This window comes from Phyllostomus discolor, chromosome 2, assembly GCF_004126475.2.
Source record: "Phyllostomus discolor isolate MPI-MPIP mPhyDis1 chromosome 2, mPhyDis1.pri.v3, whole genome shotgun sequence".
Classification (NCBI taxonomy): Eukaryota; Metazoa; Chordata; class Mammalia; order Chiroptera; family Phyllostomidae; genus Phyllostomus; species Phyllostomus discolor.
In genome coordinates this window covers 162,154,933-162,175,130 of record NC_040904.2, presented here as the reverse complement: position 1 = coordinate 162,175,130, position 20,198 = coordinate 162,154,933, and the positions used below count along the sequence as shown (strand labels likewise).

Sequence of the window (20,198 nt, the reverse complement as noted above, 5' to 3'; positions counted from 1 at the left end):
CTATGTAACCCCACTTGAATGTAGAAATAGCTACTGTCAATTTTAGCTCTAAATAAAGTTTATTTTTTTCTCTTTCAAAAAAAAAAAAAAAAAAAAAAAAAAAAAAAATACACAACACTGAAGAAATTTCTTTCTTTCACGTGAAGGAGATTTGACTCTGGGTGATAAATACACAATACAATACAATATACAGATAATATATTATAGATTTGTACACTTGAAACCTGTATAATTTTATTAAACAATGCAACCCCAATACATTTAATTAAAAATAAAGCAAACATTAAAAATCTATGGATTAAAAAAAGAAGGCAAAGAAATAAAACCATTTGAAAGTGCCAAAATAATTTAATCTATTTGCAGCAACATTAAAGTATGCTATGTGCCTATTATTATTATTACTATTATTTCTGTAATAGGAAAATGAAGTTTCTTATTGGAGCAAACTAGACCAGAAGGTATTTTCATATTGTATTGTTTTAATAATTTGATTTTTTAATGTTTTTCCTGTTTTTATTGTTGTTCAATTACAATTTCCCCCATTTTCCCCCCATTACTCTTCTCTGTTCTACCCACCCCCAGCTCCCACATTCAATCCTCACACCCCATGTTGTCTTTGTCCATGGGTTCTTTATGATGTTCCTTGATGACCCTTCCCCTTCTTTCCCCAATTATCCACCTCGTCCCTCCCCCTCTGCTTAATGTCAATTTGTTTTTTATGTCCATGTCTCTGGTTATATTTTGCTTGCTTGTTTCTTTTTTTGATTAGGTTCCACTTACAGGTGAGATCATATGGTATTTTTCTTTCACTGTCTAGTTTATTTCACTTAGCATAATGCTCTCCAGTTCCATCCATGTTGTAAAAGGTAGGAGTTCCTTTTCCTTTATGCTGAGTAGTATTCTATTGTGTAAATGTACCATAGTTTTTTGATCCATTCATTTACTGATGGGCACTTAGGCTGTTTCCAGTACTTGGCTATTGTAAATTGTGCTGCTATGAATTGTGGGATGCACAGGTTCTTTTGAATTGGTGTTTCAGGATTTTTAGGATATAATCCCAGCAGTGGAATTGCCAGGTCAAAAGGCAGTTCCACTTTTAGTTTTTGAGGAAATTCTAAACTATTTTCCACAGTGGCTTTACCAGTCTACATACCCCCCCCCCCCCCCAGAGTGCACTAGGGTTCCCTTTTCTCCACATCCTCTATGACACTTCTTTGTTGATTTGTTTATGATAGCCATTCTCACAGTTGTGAAGTGGTATCTCATTGAGGTTTTAATTTGCATCTCTCTGATGGCTAGTGATGCTGAGTTTCATTTCATATGTCTGTGGGACCTCTGTATGTCCTCCTTGGAAAAGTATCTGTTCTGGTCCTTTCCCCATTTTTTAATTGGGTTGTTTGTATTCCTGGAGTAGAGTCGTGTGAGTTCTTTACATATTTTGGAGATCAAACTCTTGTCTGAGGTATCATTGGCAAACATATTTTCCCACATGGTTGGTTCCCTTTTCATTTTGATGATGTTATCTTTAGCCATGCAGAAGCTTTTTCTTTTGATGTAGTCCATTTGTTTATTCTTTTCTTTATGTCCCTTTCTTCAGGGGACATATTTGTGAAAATATTGTTGTGTGGAATATCTGAAATTTTCCTGCCTATGTTCTTCTCTAGGACTTTTATGGTGTCATAACTTATATTTATGTCTTTTATCCATTTTGACTTTATTTTTGTGTATGTTGTAAGTTGGCAGTCAAGTTTCATTTTTTATGTGTAGCTTTCCAGGTCTCCCAATACCATTTATTGAAGAGACTATTTACTCCATTTTATGTTCCTGTCCCCTTTGTCAAAGATTAATTGTTCATAGGGGCTTGGGTTTATTTCTGGGCTCTCTATTCTGTTCCATTGATCTACATGTCTATTCTTATGCCATACCAGACTGTTTTCATTACAGTGGCTTGTTATATGGTTTTGAATCAGGAATTGTGATCCCTCCCTCTTTGTTCTTCTTTCTCAAAGTTGCTGAGGTTATTCAGGTTTGTTTATGGTCCCATATAAATTTTTGAAGTGTTTGTTCTGCCTGGCTGGCGTAGCTCAGTGGATTGAGCTCGGGCTGGGAACCAAAGTGTCCCAGGTTCGATTCCCAGCCAGGGTACATTCCTGGGTTGCAGGCCGTAACCCCCAGCAACAGCACATTGATGTCTCTCTCTCTCTCTCTCTATCCCTCCCTCCCTTCCCTAAAAATAAATAAATAAAATCTTTTAAAAAAAAGTGTTTGTTCTGTATCTGTGAAGTATGTCCTTGGTATTTTAATAAGGATTGCATTGAATCTATAAATTCCTTTGGGTAGAATCAACATTTTGATTATGCTTTTTCTTCAAACCAATGAACAAGGTATATGCCTCTATTTTTTTATGTCTCTCTTAATTTCTTTCTTCAGTGTTGTGTAGTTTTCTCAGTATAGGTCTTTAACCTCTTTGTTTAGGCTTATTCTTAGGTATTTTATTTTTTTCTTGTTGCTATAGCAAATGGAATTTTTTTTCATGATTTCTTTTTCTGGTATTTAATTATTGGTGGGCAAAAGTGCCTTTGATTTCTTCATATTGACCTTGTATCCCACTGTTTTGCCAAATTCACTCATTAGGTTGAGTAGTTTTTTGGTGGAGTCTATAGTGTTTTCTATGTACACTATGATGCCATCTGCAAACAGTGTCAGTTTTACTTTTTCCTTTCCAATTTGGATGCCTTTTATTTCTTTTTCTTGTCTGATCATTGTGGCTAGGACTTCCAATACTATGTTGAATAGAAGTGGTGAAAGCAGACACCCTTGTCTTGTTCCTGATCTTAGTGAGAAAGCTTTATTTTTGGCCCATTGAGTATGATTTTGGCTGTAAGCTTCTCATATATGGCCTTAGTTATGTTGAGGAATGCTCCCTCTATTCCCACTTTGCTGAGTGTTTTCATCATAAATGGATATCATACCTTATCAAATGTTTTTTCTGCATCTATTGATATAATCATGTGATTTTTGTTTTTCCTTTTGTTTATGTGATGCATTGCATTTATTGATTTGCAAATATTGTACCATCCTTGCATCCCTGGAATGAATCCCACTTGATCATAGGGTATGATCTTTTTAATGTATTGCTGGATGTGGTTTGCCAATATTTTTTGTGGATTTTAACATCTATTTTCACTAGCGATAATGATCTGTAGTTTTTTCTTTGTTGTGTCTTTATCTGGTTTTGGGATTAGGATATTCCTGGCCTCATAAAGGAATTGGGAGTCTTCATTCTTCTTGGACTTTTTGGAGTCTGAGAAGAATAGGGGTTAGCTCTTCCTTAAATGTTTTGTAAAATTCTCCTGTGAAACTGTCCGCTCCAGGGCTTTTTGTGTACCGGGAGTTTTCTGATTATTGCTTCAATTTCACTAGCTATTATTGGTCTGTTCAGGCTTTCTCCTTCTTCTTGATTCAATTTTTGAAGATTATGTCTTTCTAAAAATTTGTCCATTTCACCCAGATATCAAATTTCTTGGCATATAGTTGTTTGTAGTAATTTCTTACAATCTTTTGTATTTCTGTGGTATTAGCTGTATTCTCTCCTCTTTCACTTTGATTTTATTTTTTGAATCCTCTCTCTTTTTTTCTTGATGAGTCTGCTTAAAGGCTTGTCAACTTGTGTATTTTGTTTATCTTTTCAAAGAACAAGTTCCTGGATTTATTGAACCTTAGAATTGTTATTTTAGTTTCTATGTCATTTAGTCTGCCCTGATCTTGTTTATTTACTTCCTTCTACTTGATCTGGGCATTGATTGTTATTTTCCCTCTAGTTCTTGTGGATGTAGGGCTAGGTTGTTTATTTGAAATGTTTCTATATTTTTTTGGTAGGTCTGTACTGCTATGAACTCCCCTCTCAGGAGTGACTTTGCTGTGTCCCATAGGTTTTGGGCTATTGTTTGTTTATTTTCATGTTTCCAGAAATTTTTTAGTTGCTACCTTGATCTCATTATTAACCCATTCATGGTTTAATAGCATGCTATTCAATCTCCATAAATTTGAGTGTTTTGGGTTTTTCCTTGAGGTTGGTTTCTAGTTTCAAACCCTTATGATCTGAGAAAATACTTGATATAATTTCAATTTTCTTGAATTTGTTGAGGCTTATTTTGTGTCCTAATGTTATCTATCTTTGAAAATGTCCCATGTGCATTTGATAAGGATGTGTATTTTGCTTGTTTGGGATGAAAGGGTCTGTATATATCTGTTATGTCCATTTGATCTAGGACATTGTTCAATTCTGCAATATCTTTGTTGGCATTTTGTTTGGAAGATGTATCCATTGTTGACATTGGTGTGTTAAAATCCCCTATTTTAATTGTCTTGCTTTCTATCTCTTATTTGAAGTCCTCCAAGATTTTACTTATATATTTGGGTGCTCCTATATTGGGTGCATACATGTTTATAATGTTTGTGTCTTCTTGATGGATTCTTCCCTTGAATATTATGAAGTATCCTTCTGTGTCTTTGTATGGCCTTTGTTTTAAAGTCTATTTTGTCTGATATAAATATTGTTACCACAGCCTGTTTTCCCTATCCATTTGCTTGGAATACTTTTCCCCAATCTTTCACTTTCAGTCTGTGTATGTCTTTTTTTCTGCAGTGGGTCTCCTATAGGCAACATATGTGCATGTCATGTTTTCTAATCCATTCAGCTATCCTATGTCTTTTGATTGGAGCATTTGATCCATTTACATTTAAGTTTATTTTTGATAGGTACATATTCATTGCCATTTCCCCCCTTTGCACCTATGTTCCTGTCTGTCTCACTCTTTTCCTTTCTGTTCTTACAGCAGTCCCTTTATCATGTCTTGTAATGCTGGTATGGTGGGAGTGTATTCTTTTAGCCTTTATTGTCTGGGGAGCTACTTATTTTGCCTTTCTTTTTAATGGGAGCTTTTCTGCGTAGAGTATTCTCTCTTGCAGGCCTTTGTTTTTCATTGCTTGGAATATTTCTTACCATTCTTTCCTGGCTTGCAGTGTTTCTGTTGAGAAGTCAGCTGCTGACCTGACCAGAACTCCCTTGTATGTTACTATCCGTTTCTCCCTTTTTGCTTTTCAGATCCTTTCTTTGTCTTTAAAATTTGGCATTTTAATTGTGACATGTCATGGAGTAGGCCTCTTTGGGTTCATCTTGATTGTGCTTCCTGAACTTGTATGGCTTTCCCCCTCTCCAATTTAGGGAAGTTTTCTGTTATTATTTTTTTCAAATAGGTTTTTTATCCCTTGCTCCTTTTCTTCTCCTTTTGGAATTCCTATGATTTGAATGTTGTTGCATTTCATGATGTCCAGCCATTCCACTTAAGCTATCTTCATATTTTTTAGTCTTTTTTGTGCTGCTCCTTTATCTGGGTATTTCTTTCTACCTTGCCTTATAGCTCACTAATTTCATCCTCTGCTACATCCAGCCTGCTTGTAATTCTTTCAAGTGTATTTTTATTTAAGATATTATATTCTTCACTTCTTCCTGGTTCTTGTTCATAGTTTTTATTTCCTTTTCCATGCTGTTGTATTTCCCATTCATTTCTTTGTAGTTTTCATTGAGTGCCTTGAGCATCCTTATATCCATTTTTTGGAATTCTATGTCTGATGATTTTCTTGCCTCCATTTCATTTAGCTCTTTTACTAGGGATTCTTCAATTCTATTCAATTGCAGGTTCTTTCTTTGCCTCCCCATTTGAGGTAAATCTTTTTTTGCTTCTGAAGTTCTGGATGCTCTGCTTTGCCAGCTGTCTTGTGAGGTGAACATCTGTGATAGGGGTTTTTTGGGATTCAGGGGTATGGTCTCTTTGATCTCCTTGTCTGGTGCTCTAGGGTTCTCCTTTCTTTCATTTCTGTGGGCTCTTGTGTTATACTTGGGGTTTACCTGTTGGGACCTTCTTTGTAGGTAGGTTCTCCCCTCCAATGAGTTTACTGGAAGTCACAACTCCCACCTTTTTTTGTATGCTATTATGAAGGTCTTGGTTAACAAACCAGCATTAGCAGACAACCAAACCTATGCCAACCAGAAGAACCACCCACCACACCAGCGATCTCAACTGTAATTGCACTAAGATTACAAAGGCAAGAGAGATTGTGTATCTTATAAGTCAAAGAGAGTATGAGATGACTAAAAGAGGGGGAAATGTTATTGCATGGTAAGAAGAAGGAGATTTAATAAGAGTTGGGATAGAACCAAAGTGAAGAAAGGGAGAGACAAAATTTAAAATGTAAGTAAAACATGAAAGGGTAGTTGGAGCATTGGGGTTAGAAAAAGGAAGAGTATACTAGTATACTATGAGGTTTGAAGTAAAATTGAAAAGGAACTGGACCAATGGGAGCACACTACAGCAGGGTCAATAGCAATGACAGCTGAATGAAACTTAATACAGGTGGAACAAGATAAGAATATTGTGGAAAAGTGCAAAGTAAATATAAGAGGTCTACAGTAAAGAAAAATGATTTTGAGAGGATAGGGCAAGGAAACTAATAAGAGTAAGGTGTAAAACCCAGGTTGAGAGAGGGAGAAAAAGGGGGTGAGAGAAAACAATGTAATAAAATTTCTCATTCAGCTGATCAGGGGCAGGGGGAAGGCAAAATGGAGTAAAACGGTGGGAGAGTATTTTATGGGATTTAAAATACAAACAAATAGTGAACAAATAGAAGTTCCATTGGAGAAGTATGGCAATAGCTATGGTATTTCACCCAACCAGCCACTGTTCATAAAAGGTGGAAAAGAAATGACTCTTATTAGAGGGGAAAAAGAATGTGAGCTGGCTTAAGAAGAACACTTATGTGAGGTTAGATGGAAGAGAAATAGTGAGAGTAAGGGACAGAAACTTGGTGTAGTGTGAGAGAAAATAAAGTTTACAGCAACAGTAATAAAGCTTAGGAAGATGGCGCAATGAATTAAGACCAGGGAAGGGTGCTGTGTGGGATTTGGAATAACAATAGTAGGATAAGAAACATATAATCTGAATAAAAAGAATAAAACATAAAAGACTTTTTACTTTAGTAAAAGTAATGAGTTACTTGGAGTAATGAGTATTTACAATAGTAATGAGTAATTTGGAATACAAGTGAAGTGAAAGAGGAAAAATAAAAATGCAATATGAAAGGGAGAATAAAAAATGAACAATAAAAACAAACAAAAAACTAAATGGAAAGAAGAAAGAGAAATAAAAAAACATGCAAGCTCTGCTGAAGGGCAAAGTGAAATGTGTCTAAGCTGTTGGCGTTTGCCTTCAGACTTCTTTCTGGATGTCTCTGGTTTTCTCTTAGCTCCAGATCTTATTGTCTTACCTTTGAGAGAAAAAAGAAAAACAAAAAACTGCCCAGCTGGTTTTGCAGATCTTCCTGGTTCCTGCAGGCAGGGAGGGCTGGGCTCTGTCTTTTTCTTTCCTGTGGTTCCCCAAGGATGGGGGCTTGGACTGGGCTACAATAATCACAAGTGCCCAGCCTCCAGCCCACACCTTCAGAGCACTGTGTGATCTGCATTCTCCACTCTGCACATTTGCACCCAGTTGGCTCAGATAAGCCACCTCTCTTTGCACCCCTTTGATCAGTCCATGAGGTGCACTGAGTAGGAGGAAATTGCACCCTTAATCTTCCCTCTTCAGTTGGCTGGGCCACTGCACATGCAAGGTCCTTGCACTGAGCAACTCAGTTCCCCTTTTGAAAAAAGTATCTTTGTGTGCTGCTGCCACTCAGGCTTTGTCGTGCTTTCCACACAGTCCAACCCTCTGACCAGTCCAGAGTCCATCTGGGTCATAGCCCCTCACCGCCCACCTCCTATTTCAGCTCCAGGTGTCACCAAGATGTCCCAAATTTCCTGGCAATTTCCTGGGCCAGTGACTGCCACCTCGGCTTCAGTACTTGGTAGACTATGCATTGTTTGCTACTTTCCCCACCCTCCACCAGTGACTTTATGCATCCAGGTCTTTCTTGGCATGGGTCTGGGATTTCCCCACCCTGGGACTGGAGGGAGCTAGGGTGCTATCACTGACTGGGCTCTCCTCCAGTGTACTCACCGTGGCAGCCACAATCTCCATGGCCAGGCCCAGGGACCCTCCCGTGGGAGTATAAAACCTCCTTACTGCCCATTTTGAAGCATCTTTTGCATACTTTGGCTCCCAAACTTTTTATTGGCTAAAATTCTGTTGACTGTTCACTTTGTTTTTTAGAAGATCGGCTATGTGTCCCAGTTGGGTGCACAAGCTCCCACCTACATGGCTGCCATCTTTTACCTCTTTTTCATGTTGTCTTAGAACTATGAAACAATTGATGTTTTTGTTACATATTTTCAGTTTAAAAAAAAAGCTGAGTGGATTTTTTTTTATTGGCACACAATTACTACTTTCCGAATACCAGTCTTTAGGGAAATATTTTAATCCTTTTTGTTTGCTGATTTTAACAGATTGCCATGTGTCCCTATTGAGCAAAATGATAAAGTTTAATTAGAATCATGGGATATGTTAAATTTCTGTACTTAACTGTTGTATTTCTTCCTAGATTTTAACCTATGATATAATACTTCCAGTTAAAGCTTAAGGAATGCTTCCTGAAAATTTAACCAAACTGGAAGGAATAATAGAGATACATCAATGTTCTTTAATATTTGAATATTGAGATATGTAGTAAATAGGAACTTAAGTGAAAAAATGAGAAATATTTTGGAAAATAAATAAAACACATTTCACATTTTATTCAAATACTTTTAAAGAAAATATTATTTTTACATCCATTGATAATTGAATACAGTCCTGAAATGACCATCATCAGACTTAATTTCGTTAGTTCATATATTCTACTATAGACCAAGACAAAAAGAAAAACCAATGTCCTGTGTAAGGTAAGTCAAATATTAAATTTAACTTTTGAATTTTTTTATTCAGAAGTTAGAAAGATATTTTCAAGTACAAGAGATTTAAATTTGCCTTTAAATTGTCTTATTTATCCATTCCTCTTGATGAAGAAGGAAAATTCTTTTATAATTTTACTATGAATATTTATAAAATATAATAATGTAATTTTTCATATATAAATGACAAGTTCATTCTTTCTATCTAATTCTGTAAACTTTAGCTTCATTAGATGACTCATAGAGGAAAAACTAAAGAGCAGATATTTTACATCTTGAGGAAATCTAACAAAACATTTACACCCAGTTCAAGGTTGAAGGCAATTATTGTGTTTAACAAAACTAAGAACATTATGAATAATAGGAAACAATGATGAAATAATGTTTCTACTAGTTATATTTAGTCTACCAAGTCATGCAACTCCACATATAATAAAATAATGTAGATTTATATTTTAATGAAAGGAAAATGACTAATGGAAAAACTTAAGGGGCAATCAAATAAAAACTGTTTATGTTCAAATGCAAGGACTAATATTATTCATGAACAATAGATTAAAACTGTTGGTAAGCATTCAGGTGTTTAACACAAAAAGTCTAGGAATTCAATAGCTTTAAAAATGTGTGAATAAAATAATATCATCATCTAGAAAAATAGAGAAATATATTTGAATGAACTTAATTGAAAAGAAAAGGAAAATACTTATGTGGCATTTGATTTTTTCTATTATAGCTTATATTTTATTTTATTTTTTTCATGCTTAGAAAGTGTATTATTTAAGAAGAATGTAAAATTTTGACGATTTTTTTTCTGGACTTCAAGATTGAGGCCCCCTCCCACCACATAAATAGCAACAAAATAACTACTGAACTTTGTCAAAGTAAGAACGGTGATTTTAAAAGAAAATGTAACTAACTGCTCCTGAACAGATCCCTAAATCTTTATAAACTTAGAAATATATACCTGTTGAAGCAGTAATATTTTTCACCTCCACTACACCCTCAGTTCCTACCTAGAGAAATTCATTGCACATAGAACTAAGTAAGTATTTTTCAAATGAATAAATGATTGAAAGTCACTAAGGTTTACATTTTCTTAAAGTTTTTTAAAAAGATTTTATTTATTTATTTTTAGAGAGGCGAAGGGAGGGAGAAAGAGAGAGAGAAACATCAATGTGTGGTTGCCTCTCATGTGGCCCCACTGGGGACCTGGCCAGCAACCCAGGCATGTGTCCTGACTGGGAATCAAACCTGCAATGCTTTGGTTCACAGCCCACGCTCAATCCACTGAGCTATGCCAGGAAGGGCTAAGGTTTACATTTTTAAATAGGGGTAATAAAGAAAACTTTTTGAATATTATCTGTTAATTCTGAACATTGGCTAAGACAGAGTCTTGCTGTACTACAAAAAATAATTAATAAAAATTATAATGAATAACTACGAAACATTGTTGTAGCAGGAGTCAGTGACAAGAACTGTGACTATGCTTAAAGTGAAAAGCTATGACTTCCCAATGTGATCTGCACAACCATAAAAAAGATAATATTAGACTATTATAAGTTAAATAAAGTAAAAAAAGATTAAAAGATATAAAGATCAATTTCAGTTTTTCTGATTATTTCCTACATCATCCATGTTTGAGTAATTTTAAATAATTTACAGGAAATTTTTGAAGTGTTGAATCTAGAGGCCACTGATAAAATACATGAATAGGCAGGCAGATGGAGTTAAAATCATTTAAAGAAAATGACACAAAAATGTAAGAAAGAATATATAAAATGGGACTTGGTGATAAATAAATGGAATGAAATTACTTGAAATATCTATTAAATTTAGAAAATAGAAAATATAACCTACTGAAAGATTCTATTAGGATAAAGTCTTTGAAAGATAGATCAACACTAAATAATGTAGCTAAATTTTGAATGATAAGCAAACCCCGTATTAAGTCATAAGCAAGACTTATTTCAATCTAGCCAATCTAAAAAACAGCATTTTTGTAAAAATGGCTGATGTTAGAGGAGGACATGTCCACTTTGATGAACTCAAAGTTGATTGGTGAAAATATATGCACACAATTAAGTTTCTGAATGTGGGACAACCAGTGGCTGACAATAAAGAAAACTATTTTCTCATATGTGCTTTAATTTTGGTTTTCTCTGTGTTTAACAGGAATAAAAAGAGAAATGAACAAATCAATGGAAATAGAGTTCATTTTGCTTGGACTGACAGATGATCCTGTGTTGCAAATTATGATTTTCCTGTTTCTGTTTTTCAACTACATCTTAAGCCTGATGGGGAACTTAGTTATCATCCTCCTCACCATGCTGAATCCCCATCTCAAGACTCCAATGTATTTCTTCCTCCGAAATTTCTCCTTCTTAGAGATTTCATTCACAACTGTCTGCATTCCAAGATTCTTAATAAGCATTCTGACTGGAGACAAAACAATTTCCTACAATGGTTGTATGACTCAATTGTTCTTTTTTCTTGTATTAGGAGTTACAGAGTTTTACCTTCTGGCTGCCATGTCCTATGACCGCTATGTCGCCATCTGCAAACCACTGCATTACTCCACCATCATGAACAGCAAAGTGTGCTCTCAGCTTGTGGTCAGCTGTTGGGTAACTGGATTCCTAATCATATCTCCCCCTTTGGTCTTGGGACTCAAGCTCGATTTCTGTGATTCCAAAACTATTGATCACTTCCTCTGTGACTCTTCTCCTATACTGCAGATCTCTTGTACAGATATACATGTTATAGAATTGATGGCCTTTGTCTTAGCTGTGGTGACACTTGTCATCACTTTGTTGTTAGTGGTCCTCTCCTACACGTACATTATCAAAACCATTCTAAAATTCCCTTCTGTTCACCAACAAACAAAGGCCTTCTCCACCTGTTCCTCACACATGGTGGTTGTCTCTATTACTTATGGGAGTTGCATCTTTATGTACGTGAAACCTTCAGCAAAGGAAAGGGCGACTTTAACTAAAGGTGTAGCTGTGCTCAATACCTCTGTTGCCCCATTACTAAACCCCTTCATTTACACTCTAAGGAACCAGCAGGTGAAAGCAGCTCTCAAGGATATGCTTCAAAGGTTTTGCCATTTTGAAAACAATAAGACAAAATTAGGGTGTAAGTAATATATTGTTGAAACATGAATGGGGAAATTGGAAACAATTTTCAGTTCATTAGTTCATAGCTATGCCATTTCTCCCCTCAATGATTTATATCACATTAGGTTTACTGGGTCTTCCCGATCTCTGCACTTCTCTCTGCTCTTCCTGAAGAGATTTTTTCACTCTTTAGTGGTAAACTGCTGTCTTCAATACAGAATATTAAATTCCATTTTGACTAGAAATGTCTCTTCCCATAAATGATATCTTGATGTACTGAATGCTTTCAAAAAATAAATCTTGCTAGATATAGTTAATTATTTCAATGTGTGTGCTAATTGCTAAGCATTGCATGTGTTAAGTGTTTTTTCTGCTAAAACTGTGAGAGACAAACTCAAAATCTGTTACTTGTTACATGTAATACTTTTTATTGTAATAAAAAGAGAAAGAGATTAAATAATTTTAAAAATCAAATTAGCCTTTCAAAAATAGTGTTTGTGCTAAAACTTGAGAGATAAATAAATAAAAGACCCAAGGGTTCTGTAATCAGGGGTGTAAATTGTGAAAAGGAACTGAGATTCCCATAAATCAGTTTCAACTGGAGAGTTACAATGAGTAAGCATATGATATTTGTAAATATTATTAGTTATTGTTTTGTATAGAAATAATTGAACTCCAGGTTTTGATTAAAATTGCTCATTTCTCATTACAGTATTAGGTATATAAAAGATAGTAACCAATGAAAGAAATTTAGGTATAGTTTATTTATATATGAATTTTGGGGATATTTCTATATATTTTTAAACTATCTGTAAACTAAAAATGCCTGATCCATTCCAGGTATCAGTTTACTAAAATTTAATAAGAATGCCTGACATGAAAGTACATACAATTTTTAAGATGATTTTATTTATTTATTTTTTTTAGAGAGGGGAAGGGATGGAGAAAGAGAGGGAGTGAAACATGAGTACGTGGTTGCCCCTCATTCACCTTCTATCGGGGACCTGACCTGCGACCCAGACATGTGCCTTGGCTGGGAATCAAACCAGCAATGCTTTGGTTTGCAGCCTCATGCTCATTTCACTGAGCTACACCAGCCAGGGCCATATAACTATTTTAAATGAGTGGATTTGGACAAATACTGGCAGTCATATATTAATAGAGACAGAGGGCATTTACATTATACTAAATATTTTCCTTTGCCTTTTCCCAGTTATTTTCCCAACCTGCATGCCTACCATTGGATGCAGGTACCCAGTGTTGTCTTTCAGTCACTGTACATTAGTTTTGCCTTTTCTGGAATTTTTTTTTTTTTGCATTCTTGTTTTTCATAGTTTTTTTTTTTGTTCAGTTACAGTTGTCCCACCTTTTCCCCCATTGCTCTCCTCTGCCCATCTCCACCCCACTTCCACAGTCAATTCCCCTCATTGTCCATGCCCATGAGTCCTCTATTCATGTCCTTGACTTGCCCCTTCCCCTTATTTCCCTCATTATCGCCCTCCTTCTCCCAAAGAAACCACAAGTCATGAAGTTTATGTCTGGGTTTAGCCCTGCAGCTTAATGTTTTTAGGTGCACCCATACTACCACATGCATCCTTAGTTCATTCCTTTTGCTAATTTGTTTTAGTAGAATCTCTGGTGTCTTTATATCATAGATTGATTTTTCTCCCCATTCCCACACCTTGATAATTTTATTCTCTGAGGAATCTTTTCTGAAGACTGAATCATTTACTTTCACCAGGGTGAAAAGTCAATATATACCATGTTCTGAAATGCCAATCATTGAAAGCCTCTATCATCCCATAATGTCCTTTGAAATAAGTTGTCTGCCAAGGGGAAATAGATTGAAAGCAGTTGTTACTCCATGTTTTGGTGACTCTACTCCTCACTTCCTATTCTCCAAAGCAGTTAGAGCAGTAGGAATGTCCCTAGAGGGAGAAAAAGTAGGATACATATGTAAGAACGTCATTGACCATTTTATGCTCATTTTAGAAGCCCATCTCAATTCCAAATTGATTTCTATGGTATCTTTAATGCAAAAAGCTTCAAAACTCAACCTTCTTGTAAAGCACTAGGGGAACCATGTTTGAACACCTGCTAGAATGTTCAGGAAACTGATATCAAAGATCTCAGGTTGAAGCCCTGTGGAGACTGGTTTAGGAAAGCTTGTGGGAAATGGCAATGGCTCTCAGAAATTTCTGTGAAAGCATCTATCAATAGTCTTAGCAGTAAAGTAGGTAGTTCTCACATGCTAAAAAAACACTATGGACCTCCCATCTGCTCACCAGTCTGACCACAAACACTTCTAGAGAAATAACCTCTGCTTCTCTTCCAACTTTCAAATTTGTAAAAATTCCTCTCACTGACAAACTGTAAATTTGAACCATACAAGGAAGAGAATGCTGGGAAATGGTACTCTGATTTCCCCTGAAGTTAGAGAACAACTTGGAAACTAATTTATAATGAGATGGAATATACACTTAAATATAGATACTTTGAAAATAACAACACAACAAAAAAAGCCATGATCTCAGAAATTGCAAATCATTGCTGTATTACTGGTTATGTTCAAAGAGTGATGTCAATGGTGGTTACCAGGGAGAAGGGGAGTGGGAGTGTTAGTGAAGGGAAAAGGGGGTCAAATATATTGTATAGAAGAAGATCTGACTTTGAGTGATGGACACACAGTGCAGTACACAGATGATGTATCATAGAATTGTACACTTGCAACCTACATTTTCTTATTAACCAATGCCACCCCAATAAATTTAATTAAAAAGTAAAAAGAAACCCACAGTGATGTCAGCATTAGGGACAAGTTAAGTGAGATGATATTCATTTTGTACTTTCTCATTCAGTTTACTCCCATTTAGGACAGTATTTAAAGATTCTGATATTATGGATACTTCAATTCATGTAATACACTCATATTACTGCAGATAACTTTGGCACCCTTGTTGAAAAGTATGTTTCTACAAGGCACAGCAGATGTGTTTCATACGGAGGAAAAAATGAGAAAAAAGCATAATAAAAGTAGAAAAATAAATTATATTATTACTAAAGTAATTATTTTTTCCAGGAGGCTAGGATAAGTCCAGCACACATAATTACAATTTTTTGTGATGAGAACATTTTTTTGAGATAAATTCTTTTTTATTTATTTTTATCATTTTTTATTGTTGTTCTAATACAGTTGTCTCAATTTTCCCACCACCACTTTCCCTCGCTCCACCCACCCCTACCTCCCACCCTCAATCCTAACCCCCCTTTGGCTTTGTCCATGGGTCCTTTATACATGTTCCTTGATGATCTTTTGCCTTCTTTCCCTTGTTATCTCCCTTCCCCCTTCCCTTTGGTTACTGTCAGATTGTTCTACTCTCTTTGTCACTTTTAAGTATGTAATACCATATTGTAACTATAGTCATCATGCTGTATATTAGATCTTCACATTTATTACTAGAATTTTGTACCTTTTAAACAATATCTCTCCATGTCCCCACCTTCTAGTTGATGCTAATTTTTCAATTTGCATATTTGATCCTGTGATTGACATAGAATCACAAAAATGTGTTTATCAACTATCATATATATGTTTAATATATTATTACAAATATCACATTATCATTTGCTATCAATGCATTATAAAAATTGAGTGGTAAAGAAATTAAACATAAGACAATATAGTGTTGTCATAAATAATAGTATTTTCCTTTCTTTTTCAAAGATACATTAAATCACAAGATAAATAAACAGATGTAGTGATTTCATATGTCAACAAGGAATTTAAATCAGTTTTATTCATACATCTGAATGTTATAGAAATATGATAATGACAATGATGAAGATAAGGATAATGATAAATATGAAAGTATTTTGTGGAGCTGGTAATGAAAGTCTTAAGTCACTATCTACATGGTCTGAGAAAAGTTACCTGAGATCATTGGGTTGACTTTCTTCAGAGATAAAATTAATACATAAATATGAATGGACATTTTCAGAATGAAAATCAAATAATGCTGTAATTTTATATTATAATGATATAACCCAGACTGTCAGAAAATGTAGCAGAGATCTGTGTGAAAGTCAGGCTATTTCAGACATTCTGAAAAAATTGTATCTCCTGTAGTTGAAATTCAATCTCTGTCCTCTTGTCTTCTCTCCCCCAGATGTCTTTGTTTTTTTTGTCTCTGCCTCTCTGTCTCTCACTTCTTCTATCTCTCCATTTTTTTAAAGTCCAGAAGTACAATCATGATATAATAAAATTAAAATTTGGGAGTAAATTATTTCTCTAGAGAAAATACTAGAATTGTTTAATTTCAAAGCAAAATTTAATTCTTAGAATTGCTGTGCCTGGGGGCTGAAGTGGATTAGGTCAAAGTAATAACTGATCTAAAATCTCACGCATTTCTACTTTTCCTCTTGAAATGTACTCCTAGGATGTTCAGTTGAAAATGTAAAGTAAAGGGTAAACTTCCCATTACATGAACATGTAACTCTGCTAAACAACTTAACTAAGAAAGCCTCCACCAGAGAGTTACTAGGAAAATGGGTGCATGAAGTTCAAAGACAGGCAATGGGAGAACATCAGCGTTCATATATAACATTCTGAACAAAGTGAGGGTTTGTGTTGTGGAGTGAAACTCCCAATATCTGGGGATGGAAGGGCCAGGCATCTCCTATTAGTATATTATTTAACAAAACACTAAAGAGCAATAAACTAGAACAACTATAATTAGTTCCTAGTTAAAATCCTATGGCACTACTTCCAAAGCTCAGATAAAGTATAAAATTATTACTATGTTTTTTTTGCTTTAGCTTTTTGAGATGAAATTTACTTACTGGCAAACACATTCACACACACACACACACACACACACACACACACACAGGCAATTTTTTCTAAGGTTTTTTCATCCATATAGGTGTTTGTTTTATTATATTAAAACAGGACCCCAGGAAACTTTGCCTTTTGAGGAAATAAAGGCTCATGAGGAAGAGAAATTGTGAGAGGTTGAGGGGAAGACATGGTTATACACCATTTTTCTATCTGATAAGTAGATGACTTAAGGAACTGCTAAATTTTTAAAAACAATTAAAACCTAAGCCATATTTCAATATCTATGAAGTTAGTAATGTATCAAATAATAAATATAACAATTAAATGAAGAAAAAATATTTTTCTTAGTTCTTCTTGATTCCTCATTTAATAGAACTAGTGATTCTTTCTGGATAACTATATATTTTTGGGTAATTTTGATGTGACTTAACACTTTTATAAAGGGATTACAAAATGCTTCCTTAAAATCATTCAATGTGTATTTGTTGAGTGTGGAAATGGAGAGTGAATAAGGAGGAGTAACATTTCTCCCACTCCATTATATCCACAATCTAAAATTTAATAAGACCTCTCATTCTATTTCTAAAGATATCTGACCTGTATTGTAGACCCACTGTCACATTTATCTACTAAACTTCAAAATTTCTCAGTAGTTTAAAGCAGTGGTCCTTTCATGTGGCCTCTTGACTCTAAATGCCCATATTCAATATAATGTTCAAGAGTAAGCTTCCAAAAAAAATCTGGACACTAAAGTTCACACCTCATATAAACTTTCAATGACTCTCTTTTTTTGAAGTGTCATGTAAAGAATAGCATCTCAGTATAACTGGGTATATATTAAATATTGACAGTATCCCAGGCATTATGACTCAGCCATACCAGGAATGGTAACTCAAAATTACATTTGTAACTCTACCTAGGTGATTCTTATACACAAAACCTTTCAATCTCACTTACTGTCAATTTTTAAATTAAATTTATTGGGTTGACATTGATTAATAAAATGATATATGTTTTAAATATATAATTCTATGATATACCATTGTAAGAAAACATAAGTATTATACTTATGGAACTTGGTCTTAGTTCCATTTTATAAATTTGATTCCAAAGGCAAGGGAAGTAAAAGCCAAAATAAATGAATGGGACTATATCAAACTTACTATCAAATTTAAGTCCAAAATTCTATTCTGGCATATAGGTACCTTCATGTTTTGACTCTTAAACAATTCCAGACTTACTGTTACCTCTATCTTCTTAAAAGTACATCTAGTATTACTTGCAATGTGTTTCTGAATTGTTTAAAATAAGTATTCTTTTACTGAGTGCTAAACAGTTCTGGTAGTTATGTGTATGAGTTGTGGGTTACACATGGAGAAATTGAGGCACAAAAGTTTACTTATTCTGCACAATGTCCCACACTGTGTATTTGGTGAACCTGTTACTGACTAGCTTAATATTTCAAAATCCTGTTCTAAGCATTAGATGTATTATTTTCCAAATGCATGTGGTTATCTAACACCTCTGGGTTATTTGCATATATTTATATCCTAGTCTTATTTCCTTATGTATAATTTTAGTTTCAATATAATTGTTACTTTCTCCTGAAAGGCCTCCCATATCTCAAAAATTACTTATAAGCTACTTAATATTCTCCATGTTATTTTTGTAGATCTTTATTACAACACTAATTATATACTCTATAGTAATTTGGGGGTTCTGTGTTTGTCTCCTTGAGGCAATGCAAGCCCCTTAAAGTTAGAATTGAGCCCCTCACCATATCTGGAAAGGATTGATACACAATAAATATGTATTAATATAATATGTAATTAATTAACTTCTGTAAAGCAGGTTACACATATACAAAGCAAATTTTATTCACTTCATGGTTTCTGGAAACTAATCTGCAACAAGAGATGTTATTTAAAACTTCAATTACAGATTTGAAGAGAGCAAGTTACTATAGCAAGGTGAAAAGTTTTCATAATGAGAATAAAATGTAAGAATTTTTAAACAATTTAAAACAAAAAGTTAATAATGAATTGAATATGTGGATTTCAACATAAAGAATTTGCAGAAAATAATGACAACTCTTGGATTGTGAAAACATTGATCTATTAGAATTTTATTTGTGATTTTAATATATCACAAATAATTTTATCAGAAATATATATCACAAATATATTTTAAAATATATTTTATTGATTATGCTAGTACACTTGTCCCAGTTTTCCTCCCTTTGCTCCCCTCATCCATTTCCTCTGGCAACTCCCTCCCTTAGTTCATGTCCATGAGCCATGCATGTAAGTTCCTTGGCTAGACCATTTCCTATACTGTTCTTAAAATCCCCCTGTCTATTCTGTACCAATGTGTACTTCTTAATCCCTTCACCTTTTCTCCATTCTCCCCTTCCCATTACAACTGATAACCCTCCAAGTAATCTCTATATCTATGATTCTGTTTCTGTTCTGCCTGTTTGCTTAGTTTGTTTTTTAGATTCAGTTGTTGATAGTTGTGAATTTATTGCCTTTTTGAAGTTCATAGTTTTAATCTATTTTTATTTATTTATTTTGTTGGTCAAGTACACTCATCTCCATTTCTACCCTACCATGCTCCCCCACACAACCCATCCCTGCCTCCCACCCTCAAACCTACCAAGGGGAAAAAAGTGAGACAACTGTAATAATATAATCAATAAAATATACTTTAAAAAGACATCATGTAGTGAAAAGTTTATATCATAAACAAAATTGAAATGTAAATTGGGAAAATAAATTTGTAATGATATAAAAGACAACCTTAATACTTTACTTGAAATAAAATAGATTATACTTACTGATATGAAATGATAAAACACCTATCAGTAGGGAACATCTAGTGAAGATGGATGAGTAGGTAAACACGGCTTGCCTCCTCACACAATCTCATCAAAATTACAACTGAACTATAAAATGACCATCACTCAGAACCGTCAAAAATCAAGCTGAGTAGAAGTCTTACAACTTTGGGATTAAAGAAACCACATCCATCCAGGCTACTAGGAGTGGCAGAGACTCAGAGATGTGGAACGGGCTGGTCCCATACCCACATGTAGTGGATAAAAATTTGGGAGGGATATCTTGGGAGTGAGGTGTCCTAGCCCTCCACAGCCCTTACCAGCCTCACCAAAACATTTTTTGCTACTTGCCATTTGTCCATTTCCCATCTGCTTCCACTCTTGGGTTACTATACAACAACATGCAATTAACTGGCATATCTTTTCATTCTTTTCCTTTAAAGTTTCACTCTCTTTTAAAAATGTTTTGCTTCCTCAGCCAAAATACTTAGGCAGAATGCAAATGAAAGTAACTAGTTTTTTTTT

The 20,198-nt window shown here is 34.6% G+C and overlaps 1 protein-coding gene and 1 pseudogene across 1 annotated transcript; one reads left to right on the top strand and one right to left on the bottom strand.

The window, feature by feature from the left end:
* LOC114513009 overlaps positions 1 to 7,915 on the bottom strand; it is a 12,892-nt pseudogene extending 4,977 nt beyond the window's left edge.
* Positions 7,916 to 8,571: 656 nt separating this feature from the next.
* Positions 8,572 to 12,451, top strand: LOC114513388 (olfactory receptor 6C6-like). Its single transcript, XM_028532691.2, has 2 exons — positions 8,572 to 8,875; positions 11,057 to 12,451. The coding sequence occupies exon 2, from the start codon at positions 11,071 to 11,073 to the stop codon at positions 12,025 to 12,027; it is 957 nt and encodes a 318-aa protein (XP_028388492.1). The 5' UTR covers positions 8,572 to 8,875; positions 11,057 to 11,070; the 3' UTR covers positions 12,028 to 12,451.
* The last annotated feature ends 7,747 nt before the right edge of the window (positions 12,452 to 20,198 follow it).

Coding starts and splice junctions, on each gene's coding strand:
- LOC114513388 (XM_028532691.2), top strand. CDS start 11,071: ATGAACAAATCAATGGAAATAGAGTTCATTTTGCTTGGACTGACAGAT.